This window comes from Mytilus californianus, unplaced genomic scaffold, assembly GCF_021869535.1.
Source record: "Mytilus californianus isolate M0D057914Y unplaced genomic scaffold, xbMytCali1.0.p SCAF_2, whole genome shotgun sequence".
NCBI lineage: Eukaryota > Metazoa > Mollusca > Bivalvia > Mytilida > Mytilidae > Mytilus > Mytilus californianus.
In genome coordinates, this window is record NW_026262668.1 from 91,660,721 (window position 1) to 91,685,619 (window position 24,899).

At 31.0% G+C, this 24,899-nt stretch overlaps 1 protein-coding gene across 1 annotated transcript in view; it reads right to left on the bottom strand.

Annotated features, from left to right (window-relative positions):
- LOC127728456 (coiled-coil domain-containing protein 177-like) overlaps positions 1 to 22,369 on the bottom strand; it is a 31,771-nt gene extending 9,402 nt beyond the window's left edge. Inside the window, exons 1-13 of the mRNA XM_052235842.1 lie at positions 22,255 to 22,369; positions 20,148 to 20,263; positions 18,569 to 18,683; positions 17,959 to 18,138; positions 17,511 to 17,613; positions 15,503 to 15,580; positions 13,670 to 13,856; positions 10,542 to 10,727; positions 9,620 to 9,739; positions 7,204 to 7,257; positions 4,219 to 4,344; positions 3,338 to 3,411; positions 1,182 to 1,289 (exon numbers count right to left, since the gene is read on the bottom strand). Of these exons, the coding sequence (XP_052091802.1) occupies positions 1,182 to 1,289; positions 3,338 to 3,411; positions 4,219 to 4,344; positions 7,204 to 7,257; positions 9,620 to 9,739; positions 10,542 to 10,727; positions 13,670 to 13,856; positions 15,503 to 15,580; positions 17,511 to 17,613; positions 17,959 to 18,138; positions 18,569 to 18,683; positions 20,148 to 20,263; positions 22,255 to 22,261 (1,454 nt within the window). The 5' untranslated portion in view covers positions 22,262 to 22,369. The remainder of the gene's footprint in view (positions 1 to 1,181; positions 1,290 to 3,337; positions 3,412 to 4,218; positions 4,345 to 7,203; positions 7,258 to 9,619; positions 9,740 to 10,541; positions 10,728 to 13,669; positions 13,857 to 15,502; positions 15,581 to 17,510; positions 17,614 to 17,958; positions 18,139 to 18,568; positions 18,684 to 20,147; positions 20,264 to 22,254) is intronic.
- Positions 22,370 to 24,899: the final 2,530 nt, after the last annotated feature.

A 24,899-nucleotide genomic window follows, 5' to 3' on the forward strand; every position in this document is an offset into this window, starting at 1 on the left:
ATTTCTTCTTTTTTGTCATAAAGGATTATGTCCCCTTTTTAAAATCTGTATAATAGTTCATAGACAGATAATTATTAAAATAAGTGCAGTATTTGACATTTATACATGGTTAATCTTGCACATGGTATGAATATTTCAGAAAAGTTAATGATTCTTTTGCAGTGTTGATTGATTTTGATTGGGTTAGTTTTTTTCTTATAGAAAATCAACAAATATTTAATACTATTGACAATTTTCTTCTGTCATTTTTAATTTGAGGTTTTCATTGCTATGCTATGTCACGTATGGTTTATATTTATGATAAAATAAGAATTTTAACATCATTTTTCATTGTAAGCAACAAAGATAAGTTGCACACAAAAATGTTTTCAGGTTTACTTTACTCTGGGAATAGTATATCTAACTGGAAATGAATCTGATAGGCTTTTCAGTATAAAATTGATAAAATCTCAGACTCCATGAGACTTCGCGAGATTTATGGATTTTGGTGGCGTCTGACTGAAAAACTATCGGAACTGTTCAATAAATTAACCACATAATTCAATCGTAAATAAATACAAGTTTTATCATAAAGTAGAAACGTTTTGTCATATAAAATGACCAAAATAAGTGTAATTTATTTGATGTGAAGTGTTTTATAATGTTTTTAAATTTGGGAAGGCAATCGGCGCCATTTTCTTATTACCTTGTTTGCATTCTGTACCATTCTGTGATAAAATGAATGCGATTATAACAAATTTGAAGTGACAGAATACAAGTTTGATACACTGGAATCACTGTAAAACTAGTTTGAATGACATTTTATTGATATTTTCAGAAATTATTAGGATAATACCGAGTACGTTTTTAACACATGTCCGTTTCCGTATCGTATCTTTATTACCTATGACCCGACGTTAAAATCGGCTACAATTAGGTAGTGTCAAGTCCCGTCAATATATATGTTCCTGCTTGACTCACATATATTTCAGTCTCAGGGGCATATTCCCTAATGGCTGAACATTTGATCTTGAAGTGGTGGATCCATTGTTTTTAAAAAGAGGGGGAGAGATCCACAATAAAGTATGGTGGCAGCAGTAAAAAAAATAAGAAAAGTGTAATTAAAAACATTTTTTAAATTTAGAGGAGGCCGTGCCCAATCCCCCCATCTGGGTATTTAGAGTAACATCTATAGCACTTACTTATTGAGATTTATCTGTATATCCCTCTGTTGTAAAACATCTTGGTATTTCCTTTCAGATTCTGTCATTTTTATATGTACATCCTTTTCTAAGTCTTTTCTATTTTCCCTACAGAATTAACAAGAAATTAAAAGTTTTTTTTGTGATGACTACATGTTTATTAACAACTTATATTGTAACCATGGCTAATGGGGTCAAGTAGGATAAACAGTACTGTAGTTCTTCGGAAGAACAGAGGAGTAATTCGGTTTAACTTAAGAAGTAAATCGATTTATATGTACACAAGTTGACAGACTAATAGGTCGACCTGCGACAGGTTGACACTAGAAAGGTCGACAAGTGTGAAAGTCAACAGGTCAACATGTTGAAAGGTCGACAAGTGAAAAGGTCGACAGGTTGACAGGTTGACAAGTGTAATGGTTAACAGGTTGACAGGTTTAAATTTACAATTCAGTTTTTTAACCTTTTTATGAAGTCTTGACTTATTACTGTCTACCTGTCGACCTGTCAATCTGTTGACTGTCAACCTGTAAACCATTATTACAGTTTTCATTTCTCACCGTCAAATTGTCAACTTGTCAACTTGTCGACTTGTCAACCTGTCTTCCAGTCACTAATAATACTATTTTACACAATATAAATTCTTTCAAAGTGTCAACCTGTCGACTTGTCAACCATAACTTCAGTTTTAACTATATTAAATTTTCAACTTCAACTTGTCAACTTGTCAACCTGTCGACCAATTAAGCATAAAAATATTTACATTTTCAACATTGTCAACTTGTCGACTTGTCAACCTGTCAACCAGTCAACCATACAAATATTTACATTTTTAACACATTGTCAACCTGTCTACCAGTCATTTATTTTTTTTCATTGTATAATTTAAATACCTTTATTGCCCATATAGATTTATTATAAAAGCCGGAACTATAGCACCGTATATCCTACTTGATTGGAGTCAACTATCCACAAGTCATCATAGGGAAAGTAAACAATGAATAATAGGGAAAGTAAACAATGAATAACTAGAGGCTCTCAAGAGTCTGTGTCGTTCACCTGTATCAACTGTTGTTTTGGAAATCGTGTAAAATAAGGTTAAAATCATAATTAATAGTATTAGATACCCTAATTATGATTGAGGCCAAGTTTGGTTTAATTTGGCCAAGTAGTTAAATTATAAGCAGGTCATCCCATTGTAGTCTTACAATAGTTACTGAAGACCCCTTATCATTATTTAAATCAGTTTTCAAGTTGTGACCATTTGAAATTGTTTTTTTTACAATTTTCCCTTAGACTTCTATAGTAAACCCCTATGTTCTATTTTTAGCCATTGTGGCCATGTTGGTTGGATGACAGGGTCATTGGATATATTTTTGAAACTTGGTACCCTAAGGATGATTTAGGCCAAGTTTGGTTTAATTTTGCCCAGTAGTTTCAGAGGAGAAGATTTTTGTAAAAAATTACAAAAATTTACAAAAAATTGTGAAAAATTGACTTCAATAACTCCTTATGGGGTCATTTGACAATTTTGGTCATGTTTGACTTATTTGTAGATCTTACTTTGCTGAACAATTTTTCTGTTTACAGTTTATCTCTATCTGTTATAATATTCAAGATAATAACAAAAAACTGCAAAATTTCCTTAAAATGATAAATTCAAGGAGAGCAACCCAATAATGAGTTGTTTGATGTGTCTGAAAATTTCAGTGCAGATAGATCTTGACCTGATGAACATTTTTACCCTATGTCAGATTTGCTCTAAATGCTTTAGTTTCAGAGATATAAGCCAAAAACTGCATTTTACTCCATGTTCTATTTTTAGCCATGGCGGCCATCTTGGTTGATGGCCAGGGTCATCGAATACATTTTTTAAACTAGATACCTTAAGGATGATTTAGGCCAAGTTTGGTTGTATTTAGCCCAGCAGTTTCAGGGGAGAAGATTTTTGTAAAAGTTAACGGATGACGGACGACAGACGCCAAGTGATGAGAAAAGCTCACTTGGCCCTTTTGGGCCAGATGAGCTAAAAAAGAACATCATTTTGATGCAAACAAATTTGCCAAAGGTTATCAGGGTATTGTCATGTGGCAGTCACAAAAAGTGACCTAAATCAGTGTACACAATGTTTGTAAATATAACATTTGATTACATACCTTGACTCTTTCTCTACAACTGTATGACGACTTTCAAATTGATCTCTCTCTTTTCTATTATGCAACATTTTCATCTGTGAAAAAATATAAACATTAGAACAAAATATCAGAATTAAAGCTAAAACAATTTTATGTACCCCTATTGCTAGCAAATGGTTACAATCATTTCCCCTTCCCTTTTAGTTTTACTTAGCTAGTATATTGTAAATTCTTACCATACAACAAACAAAATGTTTACTTAATCCACTGAATGGCCATTAAACTGTTAGTATCTTAATGAGTTTCACCATTTGAACTTATCACTTCAAATCAACATGACAGATAGATTTTACCACTGCATCAAGTGTGATACCATTTATCTCATTTTAAGACAGTTTTTAAAACTGTTGAGAAAGGAGAAATATTGCAAGGCATCTTAAATTCTTTTAATGATTTTGTGACAATATTTTGGCAAATTTTGTCTTTTTTTTTCAATAATCTGCAGAAAAATTGTGTTCATTCTATAACACTTAAAACAAACAAAAACATGTAGACAGAAAACATTGAAAAAATAAGAATAACAATTTTCCATTAATATCTGGTTTTTAAATACATATATATAAAAAAAATAGTCTGTTTCACACAATATGTAGTTATCACACATTTTTACTAAACTAATGAATTTGAACAAATGATGCCAGAAGAAACACCAATCTGCTCCCTATAAATATTTTAATCTATTCTCTTGTAAAATAAAAGTTGTATGATGTATGAACCGTACCAAAACATGCAAGCTAGGCATTCAAAATAAACTATACAATATATTCAATAATATCTTTTAAACAAAATCTAGTAAATGTTAACAAATTTTCTAGTCAATCTCATATCTCTGAGCTACTTACTAAACTATCTCTAAGTATCCTATCCTGTTTCCTCTGAGCTACAGATTTTATTTCAAAATCTTGCTGTTGTACCATCAGGTCTTTCATTTCTAACTCATCTCTTGCTCTAATTTTTTTGTTCCTTGTCTTTAATAAACAGTACATGCTTTTATAAATTTGTTAACTTACTTTACCTGTTCTATTTCATGAATATAAAAGGAACTATAAATATTTCTTACCTGCCTTAATGTATTAATGAGACAGATTATGACAGAATGTTTTATCCTATAAACTTTAAAATATTCATAAATCAATGTAAAAATGTTCCCATTTCATTTAAATATTAGAACAAATATGGAAATAATATACAATGTATCTTAACTTTTGTCTATTAAAAGGGATCAAATTTTGTGTGTTTTCTAATAAACCACTGATCAAGATTAAGAAGGAGAGGGTTGCAATCTCTAAAAACTAGTTTTAATCCCAACACATGTTCAAGTGTCTGTCAAGATTCTCATCTGTGATTGTCTTTATTGATATTGGAATGTTTTTTTTCTGTCCTTTAGGAATTTGGTATTGATAACAGATCTTGGGCTGTCTTTTGATTTTTTCACAACTTTTCTTGACTAGGGATAATCAAAAGCTTGACAAATTGCATGAACATTTGTCTCATGGTGAAGAGTATATGTTACCTTACTGTCTTCATTCATATTGACATAGAAAGGATTTGCTATATTTTAGCTGGTAAGTAACTTTTTTCTTGTTATTGTCAAATTAAGGTGGTACCCAACACCTTGACTAATACTAATTTGGCTCGTTTAATTTTCAAAAAATTTTGACAAAATGTTTACTTTGACCCTTTGACAAAAACATAAAAATTTCAAAAAACTTGAACCAACCACTTTATCAGAAAAATTTTATTGGTTATATAGCAGTTTGACAAACACTAATTTTGATCATTGAGAAGCTTAATATTTTCTTAACAATACAACGTAATTAAAACGTTTAGCTGATTTTTACAGAGTTATCTCCCTGTAGTGTTAGGTACCACCTTAACAAAGAGAAAAATTATTTAAAATCTGCATTCTTTGCCGTTAGCTAAGATAAGCCTTATATACATTATGAAATATCACAAATAAAAAACATCTTTGTTCATAAAAATAAAGAAAATTCAGGTTAAAAGGCATGACATCTTCCTATTTATTAAAATTTTTAATTTGTAGAGATCATTAATATATTTTTTCTCAAACAAAAATTGTACATGTATTCATAAATGAGGCAGCAACCAAACAATACCAGATTCCAGAAAAGATCTAAAGCATTAACATAATGTCATTTAATGAAGTACAAGAATCAAATTCAAATGTTAACAGAGTCTTCATATTCTTACATCAGTCAGCCTTAAAATATATATTTTATATAAACGTTTATTGTAGGGGGTGTTAAGGAGCAACCTTTTTCACTAAGGTTCAACAAAAATCAATTTTGAATTGAATGTTCAAATTTCTGTCATGATATAATGATACCATTAAAATAAAATCCCCATCCATAAATAATATTAGGATTATACCATTTAAACCCTCAGAAAAAAAACTTCAAACAAACTGGTTGGTTAATGTCATTGGACATGAGACATTTAGTGTGTCTTCTCAAATGTAAATTATGTACAAATGAAATAACCCTTTCTAACAATATACAATTATGGGCCGAGGAAAAGGTAAATATCCAAATTTGTCAACCCTAAAAGGTTATTTCCCTAAGGACGCAGCACAAAGTGAAATAACTTTTAAGGATTGACAATTTTGGATATTCATCGTTTCTAAAGGGTTACAATGGTTTTATTATACCAAACTAACAGTGGTAGGGTTTTGAACCATTGAAAAAGCACTTGCCTTACTGTAGTTATAGATTGTCAAAAAACTTATGTTAGAAAATTATTTTGTGTCAAAAAATTTCTCCTATGAAAAACAAAGGTAGACTCTTTCTATAAAATAACTGATGGTTTTTTTTATTTGTTTACATGCGTCTGTGACGTCATTTAAGTGGGAGATAACTGGTGTACAATCAAGAAGCTCAAAAGGTTATTCACCGGTGAATAATAGGGTTATTCAATGCTGGTGTAAATTATGAGGGTTATTTGTCCTTTCTTGGATTAAATGAAAATTAACTGAATTATTCCATGTCATGTGATAATGTGTTACCCAACAGAATTGTTTATATTATATGTAAGGTATAATAATAATATCTATTTGTATATATGTATAAATTTACAAAAAGGCATATCTTCCACATGCATATTCTTCCATACATGATGATGCACATACATGGCATATGTTAGACTAATTAAAGTTGCTATGTGTATTTATATTGTGTACCTTAACTGTTAAAATGCCATCAAGTTTGGAAACCTGAATTTGAAAGACTAATAAATGTTAATACTTGTCTAATAATGACCAGAAATATCACTAAATCTATTTGTCCTCTTACTGAATATTGTCTACCTTTAAAAAGAAAATGACACAAGTGGTTTTTTTTAAATATTTCAGCTAAATGTATTTACTAATTCTTGAACGTACAGTGTTTAAGAGATTTAAATGCTGACTGAATTTGAGAAAAAAGACAATTGTATGGATTGTCTGATTGATCTGGACAGCAAATATTTCATGCATTTTCAGAATAAAACCTTATTTTATCTGGATGACTGTTTTTTTTTTTTTTGCAAATACATCACATGCAACAATAATTCTACTTGACCTTTCTGAATGTTTTTGATATTTGTATTTAAAAGTTACATGAGATTTCAAGGCTATAACATCTCAATAAAAATGTGCTTGTTCAACCAATAAATTTGATAAATTCAAAGAGGAACAATTTTCATGTGAAATAAACACTGTTTTTAAAGACAAAGTGATCATAAAGGATCTGGCTATGATATGTTGTTCTTTAAAGACAAATTCTATGCTATTACAAACTGTGGTTACAGAAGACTATTCCCGTTAATTGTACCTGTATTCTCCTCTTTAACTGTTCTTTGTCTTTTCTTTCCTTTATTTGAAGATCCTATTGAAGCAATTTTATTGGAATAGATAAATAAAGAACTTTTTTCATTAATATGTTGAAAATAAAAAAGGGAAGTTTAAATGAGGTGTATCAATCTGTTTCAAGTTAATAAAAATTCATAAAAGGGTTCTGTGGAACCCTGTGTATATTGCCTGTGATGGCTACTGTCAGTGCAAAAGTGTAGTGTTGACTGCCAAAAACTAAGTCCATAAAATACTGGGGGGGGGATTTTAAATTTAAAATTTTTGCTTCAGATGATATTTCTTGAAGACGTTTTTGTCCAAGTTTCCTAAAAATTTACATTTTGACAAAAGTTCAAGGTTTGACAAAGTTATTGATGTCTGAAAAACTTTAACCTAAGACTGTATCTCAATGTTAACTGCAAAAAAAAACTAAGTCCATAATCCCAAAATGAGGAAAAAGGGAAAAATAAATATTCTTAGAATTTTGCTCAAGATACTGTTATTTTTTTATCATAAAAAGACTTATGTAAAAGTATATAAAATTCCCTGAATGTTTGACAGAATAATTGATGTCCAAAAAAACTGTAACCCCAACTGTATCTAACTGTTAACTGAAAAAATGAAAAAACTAATTACTTTTATCAGTAAAATACCCCAAAAAATATATTCTAAAAATTTCGCTCTGGATAATGTCTTTTAATCATAAAAAAGCTGCAGACGATGAGAGAATGTAGGATCACTACCCCTTGCTTTTGGAACAAAATGATGCAGCCTAAACAAAAATAGTTCAGTATTTTATTCATTTCTCTACGGGTACATCATTCAAAATACAATCGAAACCCCGTTAAGTCAAAGTTGAAGGGACCAGACGAAAGTATTGGACTTATCTAAGGTTCAACTCATCAAATGTCGAGTGTGTCGTAATGAATTTGGAATGCATGAAGTATGGTATGAGTTTTGTGTAAAACTAGATATTTTGAACATTGCGTCTTTTTTGATACTGTGTAAAGCTCTATGTTTTTGGTCCATCATAATAATTAACACACAAGACCAGATACAAAACATTCACAAATAAAATCAATACACAAATATTTAAAAAGGTTAGTCACTATAAATTATGGAACCACTCATGGAACAAAACAAGTTCTGAAAGATCCCTGATAAAAGTCGTCTGCTTTGCATTCAATTATTATAAATTTGTCATAATTGTCTTTATCCTTTTAATTATTGCAACTAATGAATTTCAATTCAGAGGATTCATTTAAGCTCTGCTTTGGTCATTTGAATTTGTTTTGTTTTTATATCAGGTGAAATATGTTCAAAACACTAAAGATTTTAATTTCTATCTTTAAGTCTGCATTTTTTTGAAAATTTCTTACTTTCGAACTTCGAGACATAAAGAAATTTACATTAATTTTCAAATAAAAGGACTTTAAAATTTTTTTGACTTTCGAAGCAACCAAGTTCGCCTCATCAGAGATGAAAGTGCATTGATTAAATGAGAATTTTGTCAGGATCAAGCAATTACTTCGACTCATCTGAGTTTTCGACACGACCAAGTTCGACTGTAGAATCATCTTTGTCTTATTTTGATTACATAATGATCTATTAAATCTACAGCAAATAAATATATCATAATTCAACATGCATTATAAAATACTGTACATAAAAAAGCATACAAGTGGTACAACTACACTTGAAAATAATATTATTTAGCAAGCCAGCATTCCTCATGCTCTGAAATCAATGGATTAACATATACCCCATGAAAAAAAATAGTTTTCAACTTCAAATTAATGTATTGTTGTTTTTATTGATGGTAAGCCCTATTTTTTATTTGAAAGAGATCTTACATGAAATAAAGATTCTACCAAGGTGACAACAATAATTATATTGTATTTGTACAAGCCCTCACCTAAAACCGGATCCCCATTTCCTTTTTTTTTCATAATCATTTCATGTTTTGATAGTATTACAATCCATGGTTTTGTGATATGTGTATTTGTACAAGACACTCTTTCCAAAAAAGTCCCTAATATTTTTCATTTTGTCAAAATTTGAATTAAACAAAGATTATATCTGAGTAACCTTTGTGCTAATTTGAAGGGATCCAAACAGAAATAAAGGTTTTATATCAAGATAAGATAGTTTTCCTAGTCCCCTTTATAAAATCGTTTTCCATTTCAGATTTTTCCTTAAAAGATCATATTTAAGAGTTCAAATTCATTCAAATGGAAGGGGATGCAATTTGAATTAAAAGTGCTATCAAGGTGACAATAATGGGATGACAGACAAACAAATTGATGTTAGAGTTGAAAACATAAAATCTTTAACAACTTTGCTGAGAAGGGTACAACAATGAAAACCGAAGTTTGGGGATATGTTCCTAAAAAACCAACCTTCTGTTTTTGTTGAGTTCTTGATGAGATATCCCATTTCTGCATTGCTTGGTGCAGTGACTGTTCTTTTCTTTCCAATTGAGATTTCTCCCTCCTTTGTCTTCTTTTCTCTGATTCCATCTAAAATTTTACAAATATAACTTGATATTGGCCAATGAAAATTTTTTAAATATACATCCTTTATTGATACTTTAGAAGTCTAACTGAATTTCTAAGTAATTGGAAATAAAACTTCTCTAATTTATTCCGTAACAAGAAAAGTGACATAAGTCTCAACGAAGATTAACAAACAATTCTTTTTCATATCAATAAAGATATTTTTGCTGTTTTATGTCTGTAATATTAATGATCTTATATCTGCACACGGTAAACATCATTTATAGGTAATGGTTCTTATCTGTATAACAAGTTGTCTTGTTTTCTAGGTTTTCCTGTTAGAGTCTACCATAGAGTTTAGCTGAAAAGATCACTTAAAATTAGAATTTAAAAACCTTGAATGGTTGCAATACCCTATTTCTTTGTGAAAACTAACATTCAATGTCAAACAAAAGGATGTTAGAATGTTCTTATTTCACATGAAAACAGTCATATGAGGAACACCAACAGTAACCATAGCAACAGTATTGAGGTTATTGACTGGGTTTATGGACAACAGCTGTTTTATTTGACATTAAAGTGTTGCCCTGCAACAGTAACTTTGAATAATTTATTTAGAAATAAGTTTATATTTAGTTAAATGATTAGTATTCTATATAATACAACATTATACATGTATGTTAAAAATTTTAAAGATATAACAATAAACATGTGTGGCTTTCATCAGAAAACATAAAACTGCTGATCAGTTTTGAAGTGACTTTAACTAACTTACAGATTGAAGCTCAAAAATGATTGCCTTTATTTCTTTCCCCTTTTACTGTACCTTTTTTAATAATTTGATTCGATTCTCCTCTGCTAGCATCCTGCGTCTTTTCATTTCAGACTGCACCCTGGATTCTTCTTCTAATTTTCTCTGATGTTCCCAAGTCAGATCAGCTATAAATCTGTCACGGTTAGTTGCTCTCTCCTGTTCACCCTTTGTCATCATTAGTTCTAAAATTCTTTGGTCCTATAAAAGGTTTGCTATTGATTAAAAGATCTTGGTTCAATCTTATAGACTTCTATTACGCCAACTATCAAGAACTTACTTTATAACTGTATAATAATCTAAAATTTAAAACAATCAGAAGGCTTTTGCATGGATGATGCAATAGTCTTGTCAAGGTTATTCTGTCATTCTTAATGTATGGTACATTTAAATAAGTAAACAATAATCAAATTTCTCATAAACCTTTTAAAACCAACTCTGCTAACTTTTTCACTTTACAAAGAAGAAAACAAGAGTTGACACACTGAAATGTCTCGCCTGTTTTAGTGTTCATAATTGAATTTAAAAAAAATAAGTTTATATAAGCTTTACATTAAATTAACATTTTAATGATGAATGAACATGAAGTCAAGGTGAGATAAATCCTATCAGACAAACATGTAGGCCGTACAATCATTCCATACACCAAATTTATTTAACATATATTGCCTAAAGTATCTTAGAAACAAACCTCATTGAGGAAACTGAAATTTGACCAATGAACCATAAAATGAGGTCAAGGTAAGATGACACCTGTCAGACAGACGTGCACACCTTACAATCATTCCATACACCACATATAGTTGACCTATAACTTATAGTATCTGAGAAGAGGACCAAACAAGAGCAACTTAACATTGACCAATGAACCATGAAAATGAGGTCAAGGACAAATGACACCTGCCAGACAGACATGTACACCTTACAATCATTCCATACACCAAATATAGTTGACCTATTGCTTATAGTATTAGAAAAACAGACCAAAACACAAAAACTTAACATTGACCAATGAACCATGGAAATGAAGTCAAGGACAAATGACACCTGCCAGTCAGACATGTACACCTTACAATCATTCCATACACCAAATATAGTTGACCTATTGCTTATAGTATTAGAAAAACAGACCAAAACACAAAAACTTAACATTGACCAATGAACCATGAAAATAGGTCAAGAACAAATGACACCTGCCAGACAGACATGTACACCTTACAATCATTCCATACACCAAATATAGTTGACCAATGGCTTATAGTATTAGAAAAACAGACCAAAACACAAAAACTTAACATTGACCAATGAACCGTGAAAATGAGGTCAAGGTCAGATGAAACCTGCCAGACTGACATGTATCCCTTATAATCATTCCATACAACCACATATAGCTGACCTACTGCTTGTAGTATCTGAGAAACGGACCTAATCATGTAACTTTAACCTTGATCACTGATCCATGAAATGAGGCTGAGGTCAGGTGAACCCTGTCTGATGGACATGTAGACGTTGCAAGGAACCCATATACCAAATATAGTTATCCTATTACTCATAATAAGTGAGAAATTTACATAACAAAAAAACTAAACTTTTTTTTCAAGCAGTCGCTGAACCATGAAAATAAGGTCAAGGACATTGGACATATGACAGACGGAAAGTTCGTAACATAAGGTATCTGCATACAAAGTATGAAGCATCCAGGTCTTCTACCTTCTGAAATATAAAGCTTTATACAAATAGTTTACGCCGCCATCGCTGCCGCCGCCGCCGGATAGTAATACCTATGTCTCACTTTCTGCAACTTTCGTTGCAGGCGAGACAAAAACCCAAACCATCTTGCATTTTTACTTTTATATAGAATATTATCAATTAATTGCATAAGTTATGAATTTTGTTATTCAAGAATACCATATCACTTATGTGATTTCCATATATAACAAGGTTGGGCGGTATTTACCACCCCCGGTATTTACCAGTGGTATTAACCGGTATTTACCGCCCTGGACAATACTCCCCAAGTGGTCAATACTGGCAAATACTGGTCAATTGAAATTTTCATGCTTCTTTTGACTGACTTATCTATCAATTCTAGTAAAAAATGGTTGATGAGGGAAAACTTTATTCCTTTGGCATGATTCAATTTATAAAAATGAATGATATTGGTATGTTATTAATTATTAAAACAATAAAAATGACTAATTTAGTTCTTAGGAGTAATGATATTGCATACTTTTGGTATACATATAAAATTGAGCAGCTATATCAGTTATTCTAACATGTATAAATCAAGATATTTTTTTCTTGAAAAGGTTTGAATATTACAGGTAAATAGAATTACAAGTGACTAGCAATATAGATTATCAGAACATTACCTATAATATGGCTAACAGGTGTCAAAAGTTTAATTACTATAACAACTGTCCCCTAATAAATGTTGACATAACAGGAAAAAAGTCATAAAAGTGATTTCTAAAGATTGTTTTAAACAATGAATTAATTCCTGACTATTCAACAGCATGATAAAAATGTTCTAAATGCAGGAAATGTTTTTTTTAATAAATATATAACATATATATATATAAAACAATTTTTAAAAATTTTTTAATTGCATCTTTCAAAATAACTGTTAAGAAAATCAGATGTTATATAGTCTCTCTTAAGTAACTGACTTCATGGTGTTAATGACTATATTTGTTGTATGATTAAATTAATATTTGATAAATCTTCATTAAACCATGTTCATGAACTAATTAATTGTGACTTTTTGTCTTATTACAATGTAGTAAATAAGTGACTTTCTGCCTTGTGACTATATCTATCCATTTACCAAGTATTTGACCTGAGGTAGGGACTAGTTTTATAGTAAAGTCCTATCAAAATTTCAATTGACCAGTATTTGCCAGTATTGACCAGTATTTGCCAGTATTTCCCGGTATTTACCGGTATTTACCGCCGGCATGGTCAATACTAGTATTGACCGCTTTTTTGCCAACCTTGATATATAATAACCCATCTTTACCAATTCTTGCTATGATTTATTTTTCACAGATTTATTTGTGTTTTCCTAACAATACATTTCTTGACAACTTATATGAGCACCACATGAATTTTATTTGAATTCTCATCAATGCAAAATGACCTACCCTTGGTGTGACTACCACATGACTTGTATCTATAGATTTATTCAGTGTTTTCTTCAGTCTAGTATTAGATATTGGTTGAGCACTATCAATTGTACTTCTATTCAACAAACATGAACTTCCATTGGACACTAAACTAGATGTACTTCTTGATCTTCTTATTGGGGTTGATTTGGGTCGAGATTTTGGACTGAAATATAACAATAATTAAAAAAATCTACAATTTCTGTTTTTAGTAAAATATCAAAATTATTTGTATGTACATTTTATAGTAACTTGCACTACTTAGGATATGTATTTTAACAAACAAATAAATTTAGCTGAAATTATTTAAATTAAACTATAAATATGTACCAAACTGGAACTTTTTTTTGTGCGATACTTGCTCCATAAACTTTCACTCCACAAATTTTTTAACCAAAATTACTTAAGGTCTCTTAAGTTTTCCCATATTGCAATGAATAAGTCCTACCAATGGACTTCTTAATGAATAATTTTGCAGGTTTTTTTCAGAATCTTTTGTCCAACTACATTCTTCAAAAGAGTATCAGCAACATATGTTTTTCTTAAAATTTGGCAGGATTATCATACTCAGACTAAAAATCAACCAATTAAAATGACCGAGAGCCCAGTTGACACACAGACAATGAAATCATACTGATGGAAACAATAACTCTGACCATAAGGCCAGATGAGTTAATGAAAAAGGTAAGTCCAGGATACACATAGAAATGTTGAAAGGATTCTCAAAAAGAAAAAAATATTTTATGAATTCAATGAATTCAATGACAGTCTACCCTTTTTAATTTTCAAGTTCATTTCTAAGGAATATTTAATTATCATCCATATCTTAACCCTTTTAAGGACATTTTACACATTTCTAAGAACCAATTTTATGTTAAATGCCTTTTGATTATCCATTGTTCCCCATCACACATATATATGCTGTAATCTAGAAAATTAATGCATTGTTTTGTTAGATCAAATGAAATGTGAAATACATTATTTTAACATGAACTGATCTATTTTTGGAATAGGCATGATCATTATAAAAATATGAAATTTACACAATGTGATCTATTGTTCTCAGTCACATTATCCACATTAATATGAATTAATATGAATATAACATAAATCTCGGAATTTACAGTATTTGAACTGAAAGCAAATGCTATAGGGACTTTTTTCTTGTATATCCTATGTTCTAGTAGCCCAAAATAACTCAAGCCAAAAAAGATGGCAACATAAAACTAAAAAATAACACTTCTTTGGGAGCAAGATATGGCTAAAATTACAACTTTAACATTTCTTAAATAATGTGACTGGCTGATGATTTAAAGGACATTTAGTTTTTATAGAGGATGTGCTATTCCTTAAGGAGTTAAGCAATGATTTCTAATAAATTAAAATACTGTAAAATATTGTTTTTGTTATGAAACTGTAAAAAGACATTTTATGTTGTAGCAATGGTGATAAAACCATTAAAAAAAATAACTTTTATGATCTCTATCCAACTTTTAAAAAATCCGAGAATCTTTGAATAGTCTCTGTTTATTGACAATTTACTTTGACTCATGGAGAATAAGTGCTGAACAAATTATGTATAAACCTTGGAGAATAAGTGCTGAACAAATTATGTATAAACCTTGGAGAATAAGTGCTGAACAAATTATGTATAAACCTTGGAGAATAAGTGCTGAACAAATTATGTATAAACCTATCTATTGTTAAAGACTGTATGAATGTATTTCGATTAACTGATTTGTCTGGTTGCTGCCATGGAGGTAAACATTACATCTCTGTCCATTTATATGAATATTAACAATTAAAGAATACCTTTGCCTGTTTCTTTTTTCTTTCTTGGACAATAATTCTTCTCTTAATTTCAAGCTTTCTTCATGTAGTTCTTTCACCCTGTAATATATCATAGAGTAAACAAAAAGGAAACATGAGAACTTGAGATCTTCTTTTTGTATTGTCCATGAAAATTATGATTACAAAATACTGTTGTACATTCAGTTTGGTCATTACCAATTGTTACAGATTAGGGAAAATCAAATTTTTATAAATACTTGACTACCAGGTTTTACCAAATTCTGTATACAAGAATAAATGAAATGTGTATATTGTTAAGCAATTTGTGTTTAACATTTACCCACAAAATCCCTAAGTAATAGTGAATAAGCAGTAATTTGGATGTTTTTTTTTAGATTGTTTGTAAAGGAAGTTGGCAATAAAGAAGCTTTTGATAACTTTGCAAGTTTAACCCTTAGAAAAACTTCTCCCTCTCTCTTGTAGAAAAAAAAATGGGGAATGTGTCTCTGGGACACAAATGATGTCCCCACTTGCACATAACATTATAAAGGTACATAACTCAAGAACGGTAAAAGTGACGCTACCCAAATTTGCAGTTGATCTGAGCTTTGTGGTAATAAGCATTTTTTATAAGTTTCATAACATTTGGTTGTGGCAAACTTAAGTTAGAGAACGGAAACGAAAAATTCAGCAATTTTCCCATTTGTAAATGAGCATAACTCTAGAATGGTAAAAGTGTCGCCACCAAAATTCAATCTTGATCAGTGATTTGTGGTAATAAGCATTGTGTATAAGTTTCATAACATTTGGTTGAGGCAAACTAAAGTTACAGAAGGGAAACGAAAAATTCAGCAATTATTCCATTTGTAAAGGGGCTTAACTCTAGAACGATAAAAGTGACGCCACTAAAATTCAAACTTGAACTGTGTTTTGTGGTAATAAGCATTGTGTATAAGATTCATAACAGTTGGTAGAGGCAAACTAAAGAAAGAGAACGGAAACGAAAAATTCAGCATTTTTTCCATTTGTAAAGGGGCATAACTCTAGAATGGTAAAAGTGACGGCACCAATATTCAAACTTGATCTGTGTTTTGTGGTAATAAGCATTGTGTATAAGTTTCCTAACATTTGGTTGAGGCAAACTTAAGTTAGAGAACAAAAACCAATTTTTGGACATACAGACGTACAGATGGACAAGGGTAAAAATTAATGCCCCCTCCGCTACGGCGAGGGCATAAAAACAAATATAATGATTTTTGCTACAATTTCTTGTGAAAACTAGCACAGCAGTGTTGAAACTGTTGTAAACAAATTCGGTTAAAACAGCTTTTATATGCAAAGAAAAGTAAAAGAAATCATTGAAAACTCTATAAAGGTTCATTTCTTCTATTACCACTCTCAAGATTTAAGGCACATGAAATTATATTTACACTACTCTGAATTTCTAAAATCAAATCTTTGCTACCATTATATTTGTTTTTGTTTGCTATAGAAATCTTCACAACTTCTAAAAGCTAGTTTTTATAGGTATTATTTTCAAACGATGTAAATAAGCAAGGATAAGGATACTTGAATACAGATTGGATCAATAGACATGATGTCAATACACCATAACTCATCATTAGTAAGATGTATATGACCAACAGATGTGTCCCAGGCTGTGATGTAACTAACCTGTTATCTAACTCATCCTTAGTAACTTGTTTATGACCATCAGATGTGACCCAGGCTGTGATGTTACTAACCTGTTATCTAACTCATCCTTAGTAACTCGTTTATGACCAACAGATGTGGCTTAAGCTGTTGTGTTACTAACCTGTTATCTAACTCATCATTAGTAACTCGTTTATGACTAACAGATGTGGCTTAAGCTGTTGTGTTACTAACCTCTTATTTAACTCATCATTAGTTACTCGTTTATGACCAACAGATGTGGCTTAAGCTGTTATGTTACTAACCTGTTATTTAACTCATCATTAGTAACTCGTTTATGACCAACAGATGTGGCTTAAGCTGTTGTGTTACTTACCTGTTATTTAACTCATCATTAGTAACTCGTTTGTGACCAACAGATGTAGCCCAGGCAGTTCTTGTTCTTTGAAGACTGCTTTTTGTTTTCTTCAAATCCTCCTCTGTGAGAATATAATAATACATTACTCTAAAAACAAAGATAATTAATGTTTAAATCACTCAATACTGTATCTTTCCCAACAATAAATATTGACAATAACCCAAATTTTCTAATTATTTTTTTGTCATACAAAGGGTTTTCCTTATCCACCAATACTGGTAGTCTATAGACTTGATTATATTTTTTTTGTAATATTACATGTTTATATCAGCGGACAATAAGGTCATATTAAATGCTAAAGGTTAGTTCTGCGTAAAAATCTTTCTACATTTTAATCATACTTTGTTCATTTTTTTTTTTCAGTTAACAATAACCTAGTGGTTTTTATGGATTGCTGTAGAACTACCTGATTGAGACCTAGTACCGGTAATTTTCGATCTGTTTGGTGTTCTAGATCTTCTTTGGGTTGACGTGCCTGTCTTCTGTGAAGTAGTGTTTAGGCCTAGCTTCCTCCTTGCTGTTTTTTTAGTGGTACCTTCTCCATCAACAAGTTTCTTCCTTTCTTCTTTACATAATTTGAGTAATCCTGCAACAAATTAGAAAATGTACATTTTAATCAATGCTATAAAAACCATGGAAGATTCTTATTGTTTTCAAAAAAACTTAATCAGTCTCAAATGGCGTGGTTGCAATACTCCACATTTTTTTTCAAAATGCATTGATCAAATGGAAATTTTACCAGTACCGAGAAATTACTTTGACTCATCCAAGTTTTCAACACAACGAGGTTTAACTGTACAAAAGGATGTGGATATTGTCAATGTTTATAAAGACAACTAAGAAAATTTGATGATTGTGGATTGAAAACCGAAGGACCATTGATCTGAAGGAAAAGATTCTTTTTTTTCCATCTTCATAATTTTGTGTTTAGTTTGTATAACAGTCCAATTTAGACAAAAATAATGTTTAAAACAAAAGACATACCTAAGACTACATGAATTAAAGCAGCTACTTACTTTGTCTTTCTTGCTCATGTTCATCATAAATATTATAAATGGTCCTTAGTGGGATGTCTTGAGGTAGAAGTTCTTCCTGGAAATCAGTTAGAGGCTTGTACAGAATGTCCACTGGCTGAAATAACAAACTAAATGTATTTTCAACTGTACCTTAAAATCATAAATTAATTAGCAATAATGCAGATCTATGTAAAAACTAATATGCTCATGACTTCAGTTTTCTTTGGAAAAAAAACACAAGAAAGATAAGACATTGCAAACATGTGGATTAATCCTTTTTTGGATAAAGGTAGTCATCAGTTTTCAATATGTAGTTGATAAATGTCAACAGGCAAAAAACATACACAATCATGGACAAGCAGAAAGATGTCATTATTGTAGATCAAAGCGTTGTCATGCTTATTTCAGTAGTGTCAAGAACCTTGTGTAGATGACTTGGTTTTTACTTGTTCAATCAATTGAGCACAGTATTATATAGCTAACAGTAGATGGACCATACATCAATCAATTACCAGCCACAGAAACTTGTTCCATCAATTGAGCTCAGTATCACATAGCTAACAGTTGATAGACCATACATCAATCAATTACCAGCAACAGAAACTTAGTCAATTGAGCTCAGTATCACAAAGCTAACTGTAGATAGACCATACATCAATCAATTACGAGCAACAGAAACTTGTTCCATCAATTGAGCTCAGTATCACATAGCTAACAGTAGATAGACCATACATCAATCAATTACGAGCAACAGAAACTTGTTCCATCAATTGAGTTCAGTATCACATAGCTAACAGTAGATAGACCATACATCAATCAATTACGAGCAACATAAACTTAGTCAATTAAGCTCCGTATCACATAGCTAACAGTAGATAGACCATACATCAATCAGTTACCAGCAACAGAAACTTAATCAATTGAGTTCAGTGTCACACAAATCTAACTGTAGATAGAACATACATCAATCAACTACCAGCAACAGAAACTTAGTCAATTGAGCTCAGTATCACATAGCTAACAGTAGATATCCCATACATCAATCAATTACCAGCAACAGAAACTTGTTCCATCAATTGAGCTCAGTATCACATAGCTAACAGTAGATAGACCATACATCAATCAATTACGAGCAACAGAAACTTGTTCCATCAATTGAGTTCAGTATCACATAGCTAACAGTAGATAGACCATACATCAATCAATTACGAGCAACAGAAACTTGTTCCATCAATTGAGCTCAGTATCACAAAGCTAACAGTAGATAGACCATACATCAATCAATTACGAGCAACAGAAACTTAGTCAATTGAGCTCTGTATTACATAGCTAACAGTAGATAGACAATACATCAATCAATTACGAGCAACATAAACTTAGTCAATTGAGCTCCATATCACATAGCTAACAGTAGATAGACCATACATCAATCAATTACCAGCAACATAAACTTGTTCAATTTAAGTGTGAGAACTTACAAGCAAGAGTATAATGTAGCTACATGTATATATATTGATCTTTCATTGGATTAAGCACTTTTTTATTGTTTTTTAAAATTTGATGAACAATTCATGTGTACCTTTACTCCAACTTTAGCACATGCCTCAAGTGACCTAGGACTCGTCAAAACATATTTACTGTCTTCATACACAGGATCTTCAAAGTTATAGAAATCAATGTGAATCTTTGGGTCTTCTAAAATAAAAAATAAAATAATATAACAAAACACATGCTAATAATTTTGCTGAAAATCCATGCAGTTGTTTAATGACAGGAAAATAATAATATTTCAAATATTTACCTACTCCTTCTGAAGCATAATCATTTGTTTAATTCCACACTTTAAAATGGTGGCTCCTTTTGATTTAGTTTATATTTATCAGTTATTGACAGACAAAATTCATTGATACAAGTTCCATTAACAAACTTACAAGTAAATAAAATTATAAAAATGTAGGTTGGAGGTGGTTCTCCTTTAACACTAGTTGGAGCTAGTTCTTTTTACCCTACATGTATCTATATCAATATTAATGTAATGCAAGAACATTTTTTGGGGGTTTTTCAACAAAGATTGATGAGCGGCTTCCAATTTCAAAAAATATTTGAGCCATCCAGACATTTTCGTATCCTGTTTTTAATTCCTTTAGCTTAGTAACAAAAGGCAATCAAGGTAATAATTTGGGCATCATGACAATGATTGACATAAAAACAATATTAAACTTAAGACTTTTTCTTAAAATTTGATGTTCTGACCTTAAATGATACATTGACAGTGAATCATTCAAAATTTGCAACATCAGTATTCTCTCATCTGCCTTAGACTCTTTATTAATGCAAAAACACACAGCCAGAAACTTTACTTTTGTTTTTAAAAAGCACATTATTCATTTTCCTAATACTGGATGTTGACTTGACAATGGTAAAACACAGTTCAGAGACATTTCGTTAAATATGTGTACATTTACCAAGCACAACTGAGTTCTAAATAAGTTCTTTCCACGTTACTTCTTCAAGACACACTCACATTGAACTGGTTTAAGGATAACACATAGTATGATAATTTCAACAAACACAACTTTTTGCATTAATTTTTTGGTAAATTTGGCTTATTTCAACATGCATGAAGTGTTACAAAATCATTTGTTAACATTTTGCTTTTCAATTTTGATAAAAGAAAGCATATTTTCCCATGAAAATACAGCAAATAACCATAAATGGAATGAAATTTACTGGAGTTTCACTAAGTGGCAAAATGTATTGTTTTCAGACTCTCCTATTAAGCCAGTACCATTTATCTTTGCTGGATTTTGTTTCGCCAAGGACCTGTACAAGAGAATATTCTACTACATGTACAATCTCATGTCCAATTATAAATTTCGTTCCACCAGTTAGTCTGCTCACTTTGTATACATGACATTAAATGAACAAACTTGACAGATGAACAAAATAACCAGCCAGCATGATATATTTTTTTAATAATTTCTCAATTAAATCCTTTACATTATATGGGTGTCTGTACTTTAAGGTTATAAGGGTTCCATTTATGGTCACTTGGTTTGGATTTTTATTAACTTATTACATGTATTAAGTTTATAATAAGGGCCAATGTTGGGGTTAGTGTAAGGGTTAGTTTAGTATATCTTTACTTGATTTGGCCCCCTAATCTAAAAGAAGGCCGCATATTATGAGCTTTTATTCCGTGATCATAAATACCATGCAAAGAATTCAACTTAGCCTGGATAATTTACAAATCCAGACTGACAGGTATATACAATTCACATATAGAAGAATATACTTTATTCCAAATTAAAGGGCCCACAAGGCACAACATGAGATTATAACATTACACATTTCAAATAATATAAATGTGATAAAAACGGGAATAATACACCTTATCGCTATTTGTCCGCCATTACTGGACATCACACAAGTTCCCGTAAAATTTTGACGTCATAATAGAAAATATATGACGCCACAATAGAAAAGTGATTGTTGTATGACGTCAAAAGTTCGAGCGGGACTGATTCTCGGGTCAAGCGGGATTAGCGATAAGGTGTATTAAAACCAGACCGCCGATTTGCATAAACTTGTGCATACACGTTTATAGTTTTTTTAAGATCTATTAAAAAATATTAATTCTACTGCAAATTAATTCAATGCTTTGCATTGAGTTTAATGAATATTACCAGACATTTCTTTTGTTTTAAAGACGGAAAAGGATGCAATATCAGCCCAAACAGAAGAGAAAGGAAAGAAGCGTGCAATGCCCTAATTCTTGTCAGCCATTTATAAACAAAGACGTTGGGGAGACAAAATAGGTGACTCTGTTCCGATCATGATATGTTTTATCCGCAGTGAAATTCTTATCTATATTTAATGTTTGCATTGAAGATTATTATTGTTATTTTTGTCTTATGATTTCTAAAAAAATTTTTTAAACAAACAATCAGTTATTTTTAAATCAAAATTTGGACAAACAATTAAGTAACATCACAGGCTGACACAAATAAATGTTCATATATCATTTTAACTTGAGAATAAGTCTTGCATGAAAATATATTGACTGGTTAGTATTTTGGTTTGTAAATAAAACATTGTTCTACTGTAAAGTTTTCAAAATGAAAGTTTACTATTTTTCATAATTTTTTTCAAGTGACTTTTCATGGCTCATGCAGTTATCACGGTGTATTTATGACAGATAAGTTCATCTTTAGTTTGTCCTGGGTTGAGAGACACAAATCTCAGTTATATTCCTATCTAATTTATTTCTTGATTCTATACACTGACCTTCAGCATCGATTCCAAATTAACATATTAATTGTGACGGTGCCTTAAATTTCTAATAGTTATAGATATTCTTCTCTTTTACAGTTGTTCGCCGGTTTCAGCTTCTTAATTTTGTGCCATCTCGCATTTATACCAGCGTGTTTTCTAAGGTTTTCCTTTATATGTTTTCAAGTTATTTTTCAGTTGCCGGATTTCTGATATATACAATGATTTCTTTAGTCGACTTCCTATACAAATCCTTATAAATACTCAGATTTAGTCGAGTTTATATTTAGTTAGTTGCTATGATTTGTGACGGTCTTAATTCAGATTTTTCAGTTTATTAATTACGAATCGAAGGAAATGTAGAAACATACATTTTATATCATTGATATTGTTGATAAAAGACAACGTACTTATAGGTCTATAATTATCAATCGAAACAGAGACATATATACACATATATATATATATATGTGTGTCTCTGATCGAAATCAGCATATTAAACATCGTATAAATTATACACTTGATGATCTCCTTATTATTATTTAAAAACAATGGTATGCATCAATTATTATGTAAACTGGGTCAAATACCAATTAGTAAATTCATTAATGCCAACATTTGAAAATGCTCATGGGGGTTTTGTGTGCAAGATGGTTCTTATAGTCCTACCAAACCTTCAAGGGGCCCTCAAATGTATTTTAATGTTTTTTTTTGCTTCTTCATACTGTTACAATCCTATAGCCATGATAAAATTGATTGTTTTGTTTTAAATTGTGGACAAAATTGCTCTTTTAAAATTTCCAATTGGTAGCTTTCATGGGGGAAATCCCCCGAAATTAGTGACAGTTGGCAGGTATGTAAATTACATGATATTTTCAAAGAGTGTGACACAATCTCGTTCTTCAGCTCACTCAATGAATATTCGCGTATAATTGCAGCTTTTTGCCACCATAGATCACCATAGGCTGTTCTCGCGTATCGATAAACCTGAAGATCATAACGGCAGAGGTATTGATTTCATCAACTTATCGAGTATATTCAATGACTCTACCATTCAAAACTTTATACCTCCCTATTTTGATAACACAGAACCTATTAATTATTTCGTATACATACAAAAAAACAAGCAGAAGTTTTAATTTTTAATTATACGTCAGTAACATCAGACGTCAGTGTAGAAAATAACACTCCTCTAACTTGAGACTGTGGATCGTCGAATTTTAGATATGATTCCTATGGCCATGTTATTACAGAATCTTACAGGGACCTAATTAATATCGTTCAAGACCGAGAGATTTAAAACTTTTTGAAAAAAAGGACCAAAATATCGTCCTCCATCTAAAATAGATTGGAAACAGTGTTGTCAGGTCACAAAAAGACGCTCTTTCATCGTATTGTAAAAATTGGTGTAAACGGGAAAAATCTGATAAAAAATCTCTTGATTCTTATTTAAATAAATGTATGAATGTTGTGGATATTCGAATATTACATTTTGAAATAGTTCAGAAATAAATAAAAGAGTACATAATACGCCTATTTCTAGAATTAGAAACAAACTTCAAGTACTTTAAAAGCGGTGTGTGATTGTACCGGCCGACAAAGCAGCCAACAATGTGGTGGTGGTATGCCGTAAATACTACACGGACGTTCTGAAGAATGACATTTTAAATTCTTCTACGTTCCAGTCCGTGCGTTCAACAGAGAGTCATATAGTAAATAATCATATCATAAACACATCACAGCTTAAGGCCTCTTCTGAACATTTGAAGGTCCGTACTATGTATTAGTTACCTAAACTACACAAAAAAACCAGTAAAATATCGTTCATCTCGGCCTCTAGTAAGTGTTCTCCAACTAACCTTTCAGTGCTTTAAACTAGTTCGGTAACTTCTATCAAAGAACTTATCATTAACTTTTGTAATAAAATATATGAAAATAGTGGAATTAACTATTTTTGGAGTGTAAAAAATTCTCTGGATGTTTTAGATAAATTGCGTGCTGTTGACAGTTTTGATTTTTCAACTCTTTACACTACACTACCACCCAATCTTATCAAACA